The sequence below is a fragment of the Toxotes jaculatrix genome, chromosome 19, assembly GCF_017976425.1.
Source record: "Toxotes jaculatrix isolate fToxJac2 chromosome 19, fToxJac2.pri, whole genome shotgun sequence".
NCBI lineage: Eukaryota > Metazoa > Chordata > Actinopteri > Toxotidae > Toxotes > Toxotes jaculatrix.
The window spans coordinates 17,781,102-17,797,955 of NC_054412.1; the positions used below are offsets into that span (position 1 = coordinate 17,781,102).

Genomic DNA, 16,854 nt, shown 5'->3' on the forward strand with positions numbered 1-16,854 from the left:
TAATAGGTTCACAGCTTATTTCTGCTGCCCCCAAGTGCCCAAACATCATTTATTGCAGGTTTAATTCACTTAGTAACAGGCCGTTATGACCAGTCCTTGACTGTGGAGTTCTACTGGTGCAACTGGAGGTTAAGTCATTTGCTCAATAGCAGCTTTACAGTGGTTGCAAATGGTAATTTTTCTTTCTCTCTTTCCTCACAAACACAGCTGTGGAGCACGTGGCGAACGGAAGTGCTCCTTTCAGAGCTTGACGTCAGAACTGACCCTGATTGAGCCGTCTCTCTCCGAACAGGTGACACGTGTAGACATATAATATCCCTCCTTTTTCATTCCTCTTTCCCTCTCCTGACCCCTTCACCTTCACTTTCTCCCTCTTTCTCTCTGTTACTGAATCCATTCCAACCAAAGTGCAGAAAACACCTGTTTCCTCAGAGGTCAGTGGGGAAAAGAAGCAGTCGTCCTCTCTGATCGTCTTTCTGCCCCCCGTCTGTCCTCCACTGTGGAATGTGAAGGCCGATCTGCTCCCAGTGAGTTAATGGTGAGTTCCACACACTGTGTTTTGTGGATTGGTGGGATTCACACTGAGATACCAAGCTTGGGTTAATGGCTGCTTTTCTTAAACTTTATTCAGGCTTTAGAGCAAAATCAGGCAGGCAGTTTATCCACAGATCCCACACTGAGCTCCAGTCTTCTCACTACACCCGAGGCCTGCTCTGACGTCTCAAATTTAGTGTTTCATTTTGCATCCCTGACACTTCTCACACTGCGGTTGCAGAGGGGCACTTCCGTAGAAGCATGATTAACTCATCACGAGGCATTAGTTTCAATGTGAAACGCTGGTTTCCACCACAGTTTTGGCTCTGAACAGCAGCTGGAAACTGGGTGGATGATGTACAACCGTTTGGGGTGATGGTGTCAGAGCCGGGAGGAAAAGTACCACTGCTCTTCTGCCGGCTCCCTTTCTCCTAACCCTGTCACACCCCGTAAACCTCAAAACAAACTTCCACAAACAAACAAGCCGGAGAAAACACATTACATAAGTGAACCACCCACACTGGGCTCGCTTGATGCTTCTGTGTTGAAGGAAAGATCTTATTTTGGCTCGTACAGCTCAGACTTCTGTTCCCCTCAGCCTCAGATTCCCCCCACTGCTGCCTTTATTCTCCTCCTCCTCCTCCTCCGCCCCAATCACTGCAGTGAGGATGAGTCCGCTTCTCCTCAGGCTTGCGTGAGCATCCCTGTAATTATGTTTGCTTAAACAGAGGTCAAATATTAACTATAGCCATGGGGCAGGGTTTATTACATTTCCCTGCGAGGGAGAATCTCAGAAGCATGTGTGTCTGTTCTAAGTATATTCTGCAGGCCTGAAATAACTGTGAAGAGGCCGCAGAGCTGGAGAGCTTGTTTACAAGGTAAACATTTGCTTCCACTTTTCAAATTAGATTTTGTTAGAGCTGCTAGACTGGGCCAGATTCATAGAAGTGAAACAGGTTTTCCTTCTTTCTTTTTAGATCAGTGGAGGAGAAGAGTTTTTTTTTTTAAACATTAATTCTTTTCTCACCTCTGCTCCATAAATTTCCATTAAAAATGTCCACTGAAAAAACATACAAGTGCCTAAGTATATAAGTTACACAACAGCAGTCTTCATTAGTTCCTTTAATTAAGTCAAATTAATGCCATTAAAATAGTTTTCATACCTCAGATTCTATTACACTTTTAAAAATATTCCTGTCTTTGTAGTTAAAGCTGAATTCCACAATAATGCAGTTTATATGGAATTAAAGAACCAAAAGAACAGGAGGAAAACATCTATTTCTCCCAAACTGCTACTGCATTTTTTAGGGGCACTAATTTTTCTGACAGTGGTAAAAAAACTGACAGAAAATATATTTTTAAAAACGCATAATAAAAGCAGGCTGGACAGATATTTTGCAGTGTGTGCAGATTAATGGACTATCCGCAGTGTATAAGCAGCTGGAGCCTGCAGACAGGCTGTAATGTTCAGAACAGCTGGCTCATAAAGGCTGGGAGGATGCTGGCTGCCGGGGCCAACAGGACGGAAGCTTTCCTCTGCCCAGTAGCTTCCTGTTTTCAGACGCACAGCTCGAATGAAAGGAAACCGACTGACCTCAGACTCACTCTCGTCTTACAGTCCAACAAATCTCAAATGCACAGGGAGATTACACCGTTTGCAGTTGCTGTCAGAGATGAAATAGCGTCATTATATGACACACCCTGTGAAATTATAAACCGTTTTCATGTGGTGATCACTGAACTCTCACTAATTAACACTGGGCTCTCACTGATCACTCAAAGCCTGACATGAGGAGTCAGTAAAGAAACAGCTAACACACACCATCTAGTGGTGGAAGTAGAAAATGAAAATGCAAAGGATTTTTTTTTTCTAAATGTGAGAAACTAATTTGGTTTCAAACTGAGGCTGAGGTTAGGTGAACCAGACCCAAGGCAGAAGTAAAGAGTAGTTTCGGAGCCAAAAATCACATGAATATTTTGTGGAAATTAGGATTCAACCATGAAAATAAGGCTATAAATTATTTACACTTCGATTTTAAAAACATAGCCTATATTATCTTAATGTTGAAGGCAAGCACCCAGGAATCAAATGACACCACTCCACAAGGAACAGCCTTTATTTTTAAAAGGCTTCAGGTGACAACACTTTACAGAGAAACATGAGGTATTGTTTTACTTGTTAGCATTACATGATCATTTGAATGAAAATCAGTTAGACGGTTTTGATAATGAGTCATAGGTCATCGATAAAAACACCAAACACTTTCTGGTTGCTGTTGCAGGGATCTGATCTGATTTCTGCAAACGCCCTCACGCAGAATAGAAATCATGAGATCAACGGCAGCTCTCAACATGCTGACAAACCAAAATAGCCAGCCACTTTTCAACACACCCATGTTGAGGTCTGCCTGGAGCTGCCGTTACGCAACACCTGCAGTGATTTAAAAAAAAAAAAAAAAAAGAGACTTTCTCTCTTCTAACTCAGTGAACAGAGCTATGTTACTGCCAACATTTGATGTTGGTGAGAACAGCTGACTAGTAAATCCTTACCAAACAGTTACAGTTAACACTTGATTAATCAGGCACATTACACATTTGACTAATTCCAAAAACATAACAACAATCATTGATTTGTACTGTTCAGGTAATTGGAGTGCTGTAAATGCTTATAAACACAACTGCTAAGGAGCCTGAGAACCAGTTAACTGGTGACACTTCGGCGTCATGGATGTTAAAGCAGGGGTTCTGTAACATACAGTCAGAGTTCACATGGCAGTTGGTCCGATGTTCTCCAGCTGGACAACGTCCTCATGTTGAGGCTGAACTTTAGGCTCAGGTTTGTCCTCTGCAAACTTCTTCACCTTGGTGTTTTTGAGTATCTGTGAGGTCAGTCGTTCATAAAACCACTCCAGGTCCTGAGGGTCCTCTGGCCAGATGAGGTACTCTCTCCTCTTAACGAAAGGTCTGATCGCATCGTACTTCATCAGCTGGTAGTCAGTCACCTTTGGTTGGAGATTTAGGTCAGCAGTGAAGGTAAAGAACTGAAATTGTTCTATTTTAATTCAGTAAAAATTGCACAGCACCAGTTTTCTGCCTTATGTCAAGCAATGTGTTTTACACAGCTTTACTGTTTTGTTTCACTCTCACTGCTCTCATCAGTGTTGTTTCTGGCAGCAGACAGCTGGATCATTATTTAACTGTGAAAGATTCATTTATTCCCCTCAGGATTGTGGTAGAGACTAAAATTAGAACTAAAAGCGGAGTGAATACTGGAATACTGGACTTAGATTTGTCAGATGGTCAAAAACACCACTCCAGTCTAATACTAAAACTGCTGGATGTGCAAACAGGCAACAGTTTGCTAACATATTTGCCAAAGTGATTTATAGGGGGATAATATAACAATGCTGTGTGTACGAGTGGCCTAAAAATGGATATTGCATGTTTATAGAGTAAATCCAGTATAATGGGTGTAAAGTAAGTAACTCAGCAGCAGCCTGATACACACCCTCCCTACCACCAAGATGATCAAGATGTTTGTCAGCTCTTCCAGCATCCGGCTCTGGGCCAAGGTTAACGCCTCCAAGCACCAGCCATCTAGAAAAAGGCACATCCTTGTCAGTTTTTGCTCATGCTGAGGTGTTTATTAATTTGGTAATTCATTTTGTAATTTAGTAAAGAGAAAGATGAGGAAAAGAGTGATAGCTAACACTATAGCCACAATAGCTTGGTGTTTAATCTATTCAAAAACCTGCAGTCTTTACTCTAGGCTATAGCTTCATATTTCAGTGACATACAGGGAAAAGATATCAACCTTCTCATCTAACTCGTTTATTTCCCAAAATGTTGTGTTAGTGTGACCTTGTGACTGCTAATACAGAACACAGAAGACCTGTACCCTTGAGGAACTCCTTGGAGATGACGCACACGGTCTTACTGCTGCTCCAGATGGCGCCTCTGATGTTAGAGAGGTGATCTTCACCTGGCAGGAAGTCTCTGGCCTCAAAACAACAGTGGAAGCTGTTCTCCTCTGCAAACTGGTTATCGAGCTTATTCAGCAAAGCAGCTTCCACCCAGCTGTAGTCAGTGTTGCTGAAGCAGAGGAAGACATTGTACTGCACCTCCTCCTCTGGAAGCATCGGTTTTGGGCCCTCGAGAATCCTGCCAACCATCTTTTTGTAGATGATGAATATGTGCCCTCGGAGATGGGCATAAACAATCCCGCTGAGGGTGACAATGATGCTGAGGATTCCAGAAACGATGAAGAGAGCAAACTTAAGAAGCTGGACAGCCTGTTCATCATCCTCCTCGCAAGGTTCGATCATTGTGGTGTAATGAAGAAGAGGAAGGTTATGGAAAGCAGCTGGAAACTCACATCTGTACTCATAAGCACCCTGGACAGTTACATTCGTCTCATTCAACCACTTCAGGAAGCTCTCCAGATTACAATCACAAAGAAACCGATTTTCTGCCAGGCTGAGGAAGATGAGAGACTGAAAAGTATTAGGATCTGGGGAGGCTAAGAAGTTGTTTGAAAGGCTTAGACTTTTCAGGCTGAGAGGAAAGACACCCGGCTGCAGGTAGGTCAAGGAATTAGATGAGAGGTCCATCTCTATGATCGAGCTGAGACCTCTGAAAATCCCTTGTGGGAGAATCTTGAGTGAGTTGAAGCTTATGCTGAGAGACTTAAGATTTTCAAGACGATCAAACAGGTCAAGGCATTCCCCCTGTTCCCAGATTACCTGGAGGGAACTGTCATGAAGATCTAACACTTCCAAACTATTATTATAAGGTACTGTAATATTCCCATTTAGTGTGCACCACTTGATGAAGTTGCCACTGTAGAAGAAATTCTGGAGACGCTTGAAATGAGTCATTATGAAATAATAATCCTCCAAGTTCGTTAATCTGTTGTCTGTAACATCCACATGCATGCTGTTCACACCCAAGTCAGTGATACTGCTTAGTGATGCCAATTTATTGTCACCCAAAAGGAGAAAATCTAAGTTTGTTAAGGATGCAGGAGAACCCAGGTGTCGCAGCGAGTTTCCTGTCAGATATAATGCTCGCAATTTGGGAAGACCACTGAAGGCTTTGTATCCCAGTACACCAATGTGGTTGTAAGACAAATCCAACACCCTAAGGTCTGTCAGATTGGTGAACGTGTGTGAGTATATTTTTCCTAGCAGGTTGGATGACAGGTTGAGCAGCCGTAAATGTCCCTGAAGACCATCGAAAGCATTTCTGTTAACCTGATTGATTTTGTTTTTGGAAATGTTAATAATTCTTGCAACCTTTAGGGGGATAAAAACAGCTCTTTTCAAAGCAAATATATAGTTTTGAGACAGATCAAAATTGTCAATGCCACTGTTCATGAGGCCTTCGAATGTGTTTTCATCTGGATCAGGTAAGTTGTCAAACGAAAAGCCTTTACCCAGGTATCCAAAGAATATGAGATGAACAATCTGAGTCCCCTGTATTGCTTTGAAAAATTGTCTTGTTGTGTCGATGTTGAAGCCATTGCTGGATAAATCAAGGGTATTAAAGGCCATCCCTCTGAAAGGGTTCCCACAACTTTCCCAGTTAAAATCTTGACTATCTCTACCATAGTGGTTGGAGTTCAAGTTCAGGAGTTCGAAGTTCTTCCCCCTGAAACCTACAAGATCCTCTTCGCAAAATATTTTGATCTGATTCAATTTAAGGTTTAACTGTGTGAACTTTCTGAGTTTTGAAAAGAACTGTCCCGGGCGGAGTCTCTCTATTTTGTTGTAACTGAGGTCAAGGATTTCTAAGGACAAAAGGGGCTGCAGATAGCTTTCCGAAAGTATGGTGTCTCTCAAACTGCAATGATCCAAATCGAGGTTTTGTAAATTGAACAGTCCTGCAAATGCCCTCGGTTCCAGCTGAAGATCATTATTGAATCCTAGAACCAACTTTGTCAGTTTTCTCTGCCTGAGGAAAGCGTTGTTCCTTATGACAAGCGGCACTTCCTGCTTGCCAAGATCTAACTCTTGTAGCTGGTCATAGTCTCTGAGTGAGGTGCTGTTAATCTCTCTGATGTAGTTACACTCCAGGTAGAGGTGGGTGATGTTGGGAGGCAGAGCAGGAACCCAGTGGTGTTTCTGGAAGGCGCAAGCAGCTACAAGACCATATAATGTGCATGTCTGGTAGCACGTTGTTACCTGTAAGTTAGAGGATTACATTATTCCTGTAAACTGAGAAATAAATGAATTCTACAGTTAAATGATTTTGGATATACACTTTTCACTAACTTACACTTGTTCATTTGTTCATATAACATGTTAATTAGTGACCTTTAGAAGTGCTGGTTGATATAAGAATGGTATCGATCTTCTCATCTGACTCTTGGCAAGAAAGTGAATAAGCGTATGTTGAATTTGAATAAGTACATTTCCCCAAATACTGAACTGTTTCTTTAATTCTCATCAGGCTGGAAGATGAATCTCTGATTAGTTTGAGATTTTTTAAACTTTATATGTGGTCACTGTCTCTCTAGCTGTTCAGTTTGTAAAAAACAAAGTGTAAGCAATCAGTTCTGAGCTGGACACATACCTGTAGGTATAAACAACTGAAAAGCAGCTGAAGAGCCTGCGTCCTCATGTTGTCCTCGTCCTAACAAGTCCAAGGAGAAAGTCATAAATTAGATAAATTAGCAAAGCTTGAAAGATGCGATGTTGTTGCTTTGGTTCAGCAGAGCAAATATTAGTGAGGAAACTGTTTGTTTTAGCTGGTTCATAGTTCACCGGTGCAGCTTCAGTGTCACACTGTTCAGTGCACAACTATTCTATACATCCCTGATTCCATCTTTGATAATAAATCTCCACTCCAACAGCTGGCATGTTTGCCTTCAGCTAATAACCCTTGAGAGTTTCTAACAAGTTGCATGGCAGGAAATGTAAGTTGTTTTTTTGGAGTTGAACTTACAGGGAGTAAAAGTCTGGACATCTTGGCACCTTCTGTATCAGTTTTGATAATGTTTTTGTTAAATTAGGTTTTCAGAGGTCTCCAAACTTTATGGAAGTGCTGTAGTAAATCTCCAGAGCACTCCTTTATCAATGACATTAATAATAAATAATAATGGGTAGGACAACAGACTGACTGTTATTCTCTTCTCTACGTTTGTCGTTGAAAACGCGGACTACAGGGTTTATTGCACAGTTTGTCTGGATGAGTCGAGTCGGAAATAACAGAGACGTGTTTCAACAACCTTTAATTTTTCCAGACTTTCAAGAAAGTGTTTATGAAGCGAGTGAAGCGAGACATTTTCTTAGCCACAGCCTTATCACAGATTGTAGGGGGTAAAATAAAATCTTACCTCGCGTTGTGCAAACAGGTAAAACCTTCAGAGTTTCTCCTGTGCGAAGAAAATACCGAACACCTCCTCTTCCTCCATGCAGACCTGCACCACCGCGCCCACATCGACAAACTGCGGCTGCTTAATACCTGAACTGCCCCGAGACGAGCCTGCCACCGACCCTCTGTCCGTCTGACAAAACACGGGAATGTCACAACTTCCCACATGACCAAACAGCTTCTTCCTTTTTCGGAGTCAGCTCTCCTCGTTTTGACGTCCACTCATTGCGGTGAAGAGTCTTATTATGGGCTGCTTCTCATCTTTGGCGACCTCCACCAGCTTCCTTTTTTTTTTTTTTTTTTTACTTTCTTTTTTATTTTTATTTTTAAAGTAAATCACTGCTGTAACCATTATTACAACAAGTCCATTACAACAACTTGTACTGCTGCTGTTACTGTTTCACAACTTCTGTTACTGCTACTATACTGCACGCCCTCTACTACTACTACTACTACTAGTATTACTACCATACTGTGGTGAGGAGATAAAGAGACAGTCCTCACCAGGGCGAGATTATATGAACGTTTATAATTGCTGTTTATGTCCTGTCTGTTGTCTGATTTAGCTTTTTTTTTTTTTAAATTGATCTTTTATAGTTCTTTGTAATGTAAATGTTATAATGTGACACAGCCTAATGCCCATGAAAAGCAACGCCGGTGGTTAGGGGGGTCTCTGTCTCCCCCTAGTGGTGAAGCGGGGTATGACCTGCCTACAGTTTGGAGTGGTTCTTATAGATTGCTGTGCATTTCAACACATTGAGATGATATAGTGTGTAGTGGACTGGCTGCTGTGCAGTGCACCAGATGAGTGTGTAGTGACACCACCTTATAGAACACATATAAAAGTCCTGCATTCAAATTTGTGTTTAAGTAAAAGCACAGAAGTATTGGAGACAAAATGTATGTAATGCAGCAAAAGTAAATGTGCGCATTATACTCAATGGACACCATCAGTGCTATATTTCGTTATTGGATCCTAATTATTAAGGAGGCTACAAAGTGGGATTAAATGCAAATACAAAACAGAGTACAAATACCTTCACACTGTAGAGTACATGGAGTGGCAGTGATAAAATGCAACAACAATTCTTCTCCCATCACTGACTTCCACTGCCTACTATACTGTATTAATAAACATAAAATAGCCCTGACAGGGTTAGTTTTGGTGTGATGTGTCTATAGTCTCCTAAAACACATACTATGGTATAGATAATCAACTTCTTATTGGTGTCTTTATTTTTGTGTGGTGTGACGTCTCAGAAGTTGATGTTCAACATTTACTCCCATCGTGTTGTGATCTTGGCTTGTGTGTGGTAGATGTACAGTGTGTGGGTAAGACATGAGTTTGGTGCATTGTTGTGAGGGATTGTGCACATGTCACATTGCACCTTCCAAACAATGGGACAGTGACGCTGTATGAAGCAGAGTTTGCAGCTGGGTCTCTGCATGGATGACCTGTAATTCAGCTTTTCCCTCCACATGGTGGGGCAGTTATCCTGCATCTGAGGCAAGAATCAGAAGAAAAAAAAAGAAAAACAGACTTCTCCTTCATTCACATTTTTATAATTTAATGTTCCGGCACAAACTTTAAAAAAAAAACAAAGTTATTGTCATACTTATTACACTGAATGTGTTGTATGTGAGTTGAACTGTAGATAAAAACCAGTTTTCCAAAGTAGTGAATATCCTCGCTCAAAGAAAACCTTTGTTGTTTGCATATGATTCATATTATCTTGTGAGTTTGTCGTGACCTTATCTCCTATGACAATACCACGTCTCAGCTCTCCATAGTTTGTTTATTCATTTGTTTATGTGAAATCTGCATCCCACATACTCTGTCCACAACTGTCCCTGTAGCTGTTTGGCAGACTTGATCTGTACATTCACACGTCTCTCTTCAGCTGTCTCTCTCTCTCTCTCTCTCTCTCTCTCTCTCTCTCTCTCTCTCACTCTCTCTTTCTGAGACTCTTCGTCTTTTATCAAGCGTCGCTCGTCACGTGGTGTAAACCATGAGTCTCACCCTCCTGCGCTTTGCTCTCCATCTTCCCTCTGCGGTTAAAGATGAGATGAGCCAGAAAAACCACCAGCACAATGAAAAAGACCGTAAACACTATTATCCCAACAAGACCCCCCGCTGTCACCCCGGGGGGCTGCCTCGTTGGATCAGTGTGTTGTAAATATGGTGTTGTGGGGACGTCTGGAGTTGAGCTCTCCATCCAGTCATCTGTGCCGGTTTTTACGCACCTGTATTGGTCAACTAGCGTATATCCTGTAGAGCACGTGCACAGATAGCTGCCGAATGTGTTTTTACAATGGTGATCACAATAGTTAGAACTACACTCGTCAATGTCCATGCAAACTACATGATCAACTCTTTCCTCTGAAACATAACCGTCAGGGCAGTAACACTGGAACGCATCATTCGGGTCGCACTCCGCAGCGCACTCTTCCTTCCCGCAGTGAAGTTTACACTTATTCGGTGACTCTGGGTCCGGTTTATATCCACTATAACACGAGCACGTGTAGCTACCAGGAGAGTTGTCACACAGGTGCTCGCATGGAGCGGACACGCACTCGTCCTCGTCGACGCACAGACCGCCGCTCATCGAGAATCCATCCTTGCACACGCACTGAAACCCGCCGATGACATTGATGCACATGAAGTTCTCCCCGGGACACTGTCGCTGGTCCGAGCAGTCATTGAAGTCCACGCACGACCTTCCGTCCTCCGCCAGTTTAAAGCCCTGCTCACAGGCACACGCGTAGGAGTCTCCGGTCTTGTAACAGCCGTGCTGGCAGCTCAGGCCTTGGCACGGGTCCTCTGCGGACACTTCGCAGGTGACATTATTTGCAGGGCTGACGATCTGTCCCGGCGGGCAGTAACAGGAGGGGAGACCTTTAGGTTCCGTTATGCATTTGTGCTCACAGCCGCCTGTATGTATCTCGCAGGTCCAGGGCGCCTGCACCCACTGCTCGGAGAAGCAGATGTATTTACGCTCAGACGGCATGCGGGTAGCGATGCTTCCAGGGGGCAGAGACAGCATATCCTCGCCACCAAATCCCACAGGGGTCATGTAGTTGACAGACTTGTCCTCTGCAACCGCTAGAGTTTTGCACGGTTCAGAGAAGCTGTACTCACAGAGAAACCCGGCCGCCTGTTCGTCACATGGTTCCTGGATCCATGTAAAATTGCTCGCTCTGGAAACTGAGATGCAGCGATGAGAAGAACAGCTGCTGTCAAAACTCGGCGCCCAGTTGAGGAAGTCACTTTCGGTGTCTTTGGTCACCCACTGGAAGCCTCTCAGCCCAGCAGTGGTGTCTGGACAGCTGGCGGTTAGATGCAAACCGATCCAGAACCGCCCTGTAATGTTCCCCAGCAGGATCGACAGAATATCATTTGATACAGATGAGCGCACTGTCATTAAGTGACCATCTTGATATCTACACAGATCCTGCGCTGTCCTGAAATTGCTGGGGTCTCGGACCACCGTGAAACACTGGTTCCCAATGCAGTAAACACTCTCCGGCTCTATCCCGCCGGTTCTTCCCATCAGGAAAAACAACACGACAACGATCAGTCCCGTTGCATCCTTCATGTTTGAACGTTGGTTGTGGTTTAAGTTCTTGCGAGATCCAGCGGCCTACAAGCTTGTTTGTATGAGAAGCTGTTGAGTTCGCACTTACAGCAACCCAACTCCATGCTAATGCGCCGGCAGAGGAAGGAAGTCGTTTTTAATCAGCCAGCCTCGCCGCTCACTGCTTCTACAAAACTTTCTCCTAAGCACAGAGGACCACATCCCCAATTACGCACGACTTTTACGCACGTACGCACCGAAGACGCGCGCACGCAAGGGGGCATCTACCCAACGCCCCTGTTTCTCAGTAGCCCCTCCCAACTCCACACCACACAAAATGTCAGTCCAAGCAAGTCGTTGAGTCTTGTGGTCAGCCTTTAAATCCAGTTTTCCTGAAAGTGAGTTTAAAATTCCGACAGGACATAACTTTTCATCCGCATTTTCACTTTTTTGAGACATTTTTTGAACATGAACGTAACAATATCTCAAAACAAGGACAGAGCTAACAACTTTACATCTTTACATGTGTTGACAGAGACAAGAGGTCAGTGATGAAATGCAGAAATATTTTTTTTGCCTTGTTTTGAGAGAAAGAAGATGCAGCAAGTGTGTCTGTTTATAAAGATGGATGTTTCCTATTACATAATCCACTCTCTTGTTGCATATGGCCTGCAGCCAGATCTATGACTGTGATGTACAGCGCATGCGAAAGAAGGAAAGAGACAATGCAAAGGAGAGGAAAGAAGGCGGTAAACAGTCATGAAGTGTTCATGTTCTGTCCCAGTTTTTCTTCATCTCTCCTGCTGTTTTATAGCTGTGCTGTTGTGAATACTGTAGCACTGCGGCTCTGACACTTCAAATCCAAACCCCCACCGCCTCTATAATGTTGGTTACGATGCTTATTCCAGTGTTGCATTCATTATAAATTACTGTGAAGAGTCAGCTAAATGCCAACAGCATAATACAGTAGTATGAATGTAGATATAAAGGAGGTTTTTGTGGGGCTCACAACAACTGTGCAGTTTTAAGTTCACAGAAGCCAGCTGAGGAAAAAGAACAGAAAAGTCATTTAAGGAAAGACAAAACAAAAAAAACCTCTCTAACGATCAGAGCACAGCCTTTAGCTCCAGGGTTTATGCTTTTTATTTACAGTATCATTCAACAGTGTCATATTCAACAACAAAATATCAAAAGCTTGCATTAAACCCATTGTACAGACATGAAGTGGCTGGGTATATCAGAAGGAAGTGCCCGTTATATAAGGAGACGTGAGCAGCACAAGTTTACATTCATGTTTAGCTGATCTCTCATGACCAGTCTGTTATACAGTAAAGAGAATAACATTCAACCCCTCGATAATGTCAGTGAATAAACTGTACAGCCACTGTAGCACCTCAGCATTGTCCCGTAGGATAACATGAAACTTTTAATATCTGTTTCCTTCTTTTTTTCCCGATTTATCTCTATGAATATGTAAATGATGTGTGTTGTATTTACCATCTCTGACACACGTCTGACGCTTCATTTCTCATAAATAATGTGTTTTTGGGCTGTAGGTCATGCTGTAAAGAGTAACAGTGAAATGGCGACTTAAACCCATCTGAAACAGAACTCAGGGATTTTTATACTTGGGTATAAAATCCTCAACATTTAGCTGAGCACTGTGTCACTGTGCCCATGTCACCCACAAAAACATTGGCTAATAATGTTTTGGGTTTTTTTTTTAGCTCCTTTTACTGATACTAAGAGTTTAACATGTAACGCTTTAACTTCAGTAGTTCACAAAAGTGTGTATTACAGCCAATATGGGGAATATAACAGTATTGTGTAACAAGACACATCTTGTTTTCCCGTTTTGGATAAAGAACTAAAGTACAGTGTGTGTCTACAGTGTATTCAGACAGCAGCAAAATAAAATGAAGCATCAGTCTGGTTCTTTTATAAGATCATCTTATCACTTGTGTGACAGTAACAAAAAAATATGGTTTATATTGAAGGATTTGCACTGAAATTTGTAAAAATGACCATACTGCCTTTTTAGTACCATTGCTATTAAAACATTTTCTCTTATTTTCTCATAGGTTCTCCAAAGATTTGCCTAATTAGGAAGGGAATCCAAAATTTTCCATCTTGGCAATAAAAAAAGTGAACCTCCAGCTCCCATAAATGATAATTATCAGGCCAATAAACCCCAGTTCCATTTAGAAATCTATAACATTCAGAAAGCATTAATGCCACATATCTTCATTTGTCTTAATCTGTCACAGCTTTAAGAGATAAACTGTTTCCCTGTGGATAACTCTGAGAAAAAATTCCGTATATCTGATGATTCTGAGGAAAGAAAAGAGTGCATGAGACACGAGAAGATGGTTGAAGGTCTTCAGTGGCACCATTACGGTCTTGGCAAGTCGTTTTTAAACTGTTTGTCGCAGGATAACCTCTTATAGGTGTCGGTGGTCACCTGCTGCAGATAGAAGATGTCTATATTTCGATGTCTGATGGACGAAAGCTCAAACCTGCCGCAACGTTTAGCCATGTTGTGGAACAGGAAAAACAGCAGTCCTGCACACAGCAGCATGAACACAGTGATGCCCAAGACGCTGCCGGTCTTGACGTAAGAGGGGACTGTGTCCAGGTAATTGGTGGCCATTGTGGGGTATGAAGGAGATGAGCCCGATCCATCCTCCTCCTCCTCCTCCTCCACCTCCTTGATTCGTTTACAGGTGTGACCATCGTGCAGCTTGAACCCCTCGTCGCACAAACATCTGTAACTGCCGAATACATTTTCACACTTGTGATCACACTCCTGCATGTCCTCACATTCATTTATGTCAGTGCACAAGGTTGTCCCGTTAATCACGTCTTTAATGTAGCCCACGAGGCAGAAGCAATCCTCCTTGCCCTCTTCAGTTGTGATGCATCGAGCCGGACAGTCTCTCTCAACACAGTGTTGTACACACTTGGTCGGATCTGTGGATGACACCTTGAACCCCGGGCGGCACATGCACTGGTAAACCCCACTGACCTTGTCACACAGCATGTGCTCACACCTTTGGCAGATTTCAGTGCTGATACACTCTCCATCGTCCTCGACGTAGTCATATTTGCACCTGCACTCATACCCTTTCTCTGTGTTAAAGCACTCCTCACCCTCACCTGTGCACACGTCCTGCTCCACGCACTCATTCACGTCCTCGCAGCTCACCCCGTCCTGCGCCAGCCTGTAGCCTTCGAAGCACGTGCACACGTGAGAGTCGCCCTCCTGCCGGCAGCCGTGGGAGCAGTCGGCGCACGGGTCTTTGGTGCAGGTGATGTTGTTGGGATGGAGAGTTCGTCCTGCAGGGCAGATGCAGGTTGAGTTGCACCCGTGCTCACAGCCGCCGTTAAACACTTCACATATCCAGGGAGCCGGTAGCCAGATTTTCTCGAAACACAGATGTTTCGAGTCCGGATATTTACCGTCAACCTTTTCCGTGACAGCGATGGTTCCCTGTGGAAACGCTTCCAGGTCGCTGACCTCGAAACCCATATGCGTAAAATACCTCACCTGAGCGCCCCCGGACGACGCCTGTAAGCGACTGCAAGTTTCCTTGAACGTGTACTGACACACAATTCCGTCCAGTTTGTCACGACACGGCTTCCACAGCTCCGCGAGGTTCCCTTCCTTCGACACGGAGATGGAGGGGCATTTCTGGAGACCTGCCGCAGTTTCCGTCCTGCCGGTGCCGTGCCGCTCCAGCCAGGCACTGGCGCTGAGCCCACTCAGCAGACTTCTTAGTTTCTTCGCTTCTTGTTCCGAACCGCTCACGAACAACTGTCCCCCCATTTCTTCGCAGTGTTTACGCGCACCTGGGAAGTCACTGACCTTCTGTAAAAGCGCAACGCACTGATCCCCGTCGCAGTGGCCGCGCTGAGAGTGGACGGTTTCCTGCAGCCCGCAGAGGGAAATCACGCAAATAAGCAGAGCTCGTGTGGTAGGAATCATGATTGTCGATGTTAGAAAGCTGATGAAAAGCTCTGTATGCGACAACCCGAAGTTAATACAGCGACTGAAAGAAAGACATAGTCCCAATTTATAAAAGTACTGAACTTTTCTTTTTTTTTTTTTTTAGGAACACGCGGAAGGAAGCACCTCCCCATCCAGTCCACTGTTTCCAGTGTTTTAAGTACTGATTGCTCAACCCCCACAATGTCCAAAATCTTTATCTCAAAGAGACTAGCCCACCAAAACACACACACACACTCGCACACACACGCGCGCGCGCGCGCACACGCACACACACACGGTACATGAACTTTTAACACAATCCTATAATTCTCAACTATGAGTGAAATCCAACTCCCACACAACAGAGGCACATGTATAAGCCTTACTCTTTTTTTTGGCATGCCTTAAAGACACAATTCATAGTCTTATAAAAAAAAATTCACTATTTTACACAAATCATTTGTTTCAAAATCCTCTATAATGTCACCATTTCACACTTAATATTTAAAAAGTTAAGAAGCTCCATAGCATCAATATTAGTTTGTATGTCGACCCTCAGATTTATTTATTTATTGTTGAAATATATGAGAACCGAAGGAGAAAAGTAAAGGGAGTGAATTGATATAAGACGGCAGCGTGTTCTGGAAGCAGGAATGTATGTTCAAAAAATGTAAATGACTAAAGTCAACATCCCGTTGCCCATTGAACAAGGCCGTCTCATGAACCCCAACCCCTCCCCAAATTCTTGATTGAATCACCCAGTTACAGTAAAATTAAAAATGAACTTCATAATAGAAATGTGATCGACTCCAAGAGCAGCCAAACCTTCCAGGAGAGACACTGACTCATGGAATCGGAATGTGGACGAACTTCCTTAAGGTACAATAATAACTACAGAGGTAGAAGCACAATTGTCCAACTCATGGTCAGTCTAAATAAAATCATCGTTCTTTAAGTGTTCACCGTCTTCTCTCAGGTTATAGCAAGACTGGCAGAGGAGGAACAGAGCTGCCTTCCACTTTCCTCAGGGGAGGGAAAGTGACGGAGACGTTGAAGAGGAAGTAAGAACAAGAGAGCTGGACAGACTTTCTAAAGCCACAGAGTGCAGAAACAAAAGGTGACAAGAGTTGCATTACATAATGTGTATATTCTCATTCTCTGCACTGCTGGGTTTCCAGGTGGAGTCTGGACTAAGTAGACTTGAAGGAATGGGATCACAGCCAATCACTTCCCTGCCAAAATGACCCAGACTGACTCATTAGCTGGGACAGAAGATGAAGCATGTTTCAGTGCAGTAGTATGCAAATGAGTTTCAGCTGTAACCGAGCGTGTGTTCCGAGACCTGAAAACAGACTTATCATTGTGATTACAGACGTTTATGAG

At 43.4% G+C, this 16,854-nt stretch overlaps 3 protein-coding genes across 4 annotated transcripts; all 3 read right to left on the bottom strand.

Annotated features, from left to right (window-relative positions):
- Positions 1-2,635: 2,635 nt before the first annotated feature.
- Positions 2,636-8,314, bottom strand: tlr5a (toll-like receptor 5a). Of its 2 annotated transcripts, none has more exons than XM_041063986.1 (5): positions 7,871-8,313; positions 7,108-7,167; positions 4,433-6,716; positions 4,043-4,131; positions 2,636-3,536 (listed from the first exon to the last, which is right to left on the bottom strand). In XM_041063986.1, the coding sequence occupies exons 2-5, from the start codon at positions 7,153-7,155 to the stop codon at positions 3,300-3,302; spliced, it is 2,658 nt and encodes an 885-aa protein (XP_040919920.1). In that variant the 5' UTR covers positions 7,156-7,167; positions 7,871-8,313; the 3' UTR covers positions 2,636-3,299. The 2 variants fall into 2 exon arrangements, with proteins under 2 accessions (XP_040919920.1, XP_040919921.1); XM_041063987.1 differs by having other exon boundaries at positions 3,395-3,536; positions 4,462-6,716; positions 7,871-8,314.
- A 1,468-nt stretch (positions 8,315-9,782) lies between these two features.
- Positions 9,783-11,694, bottom strand: thbd (thrombomodulin). Its single transcript, XM_041063989.1, has one exon. The coding sequence runs from the start codon at positions 11,502-11,504 to the stop codon at positions 9,888-9,890; it is 1,617 nt and encodes a 538-aa protein (XP_040919923.1). The 5' UTR covers positions 11,505-11,694; the 3' UTR covers positions 9,783-9,887.
- A 914-nt stretch (positions 11,695-12,608) lies between these two features.
- LOC121199920 (thrombomodulin-like) lies at positions 12,609-15,597 on the bottom strand. The gene has a single exon (XM_041064932.1). The coding sequence runs from the start codon at positions 15,466-15,468 to the stop codon at positions 13,876-13,878; it is 1,593 nt and encodes a 530-aa protein (XP_040920866.1). The 5' UTR covers positions 15,469-15,597; the 3' UTR covers positions 12,609-13,875.
- Between the last annotated feature and the right edge of the window lie 1,257 nt (positions 15,598-16,854).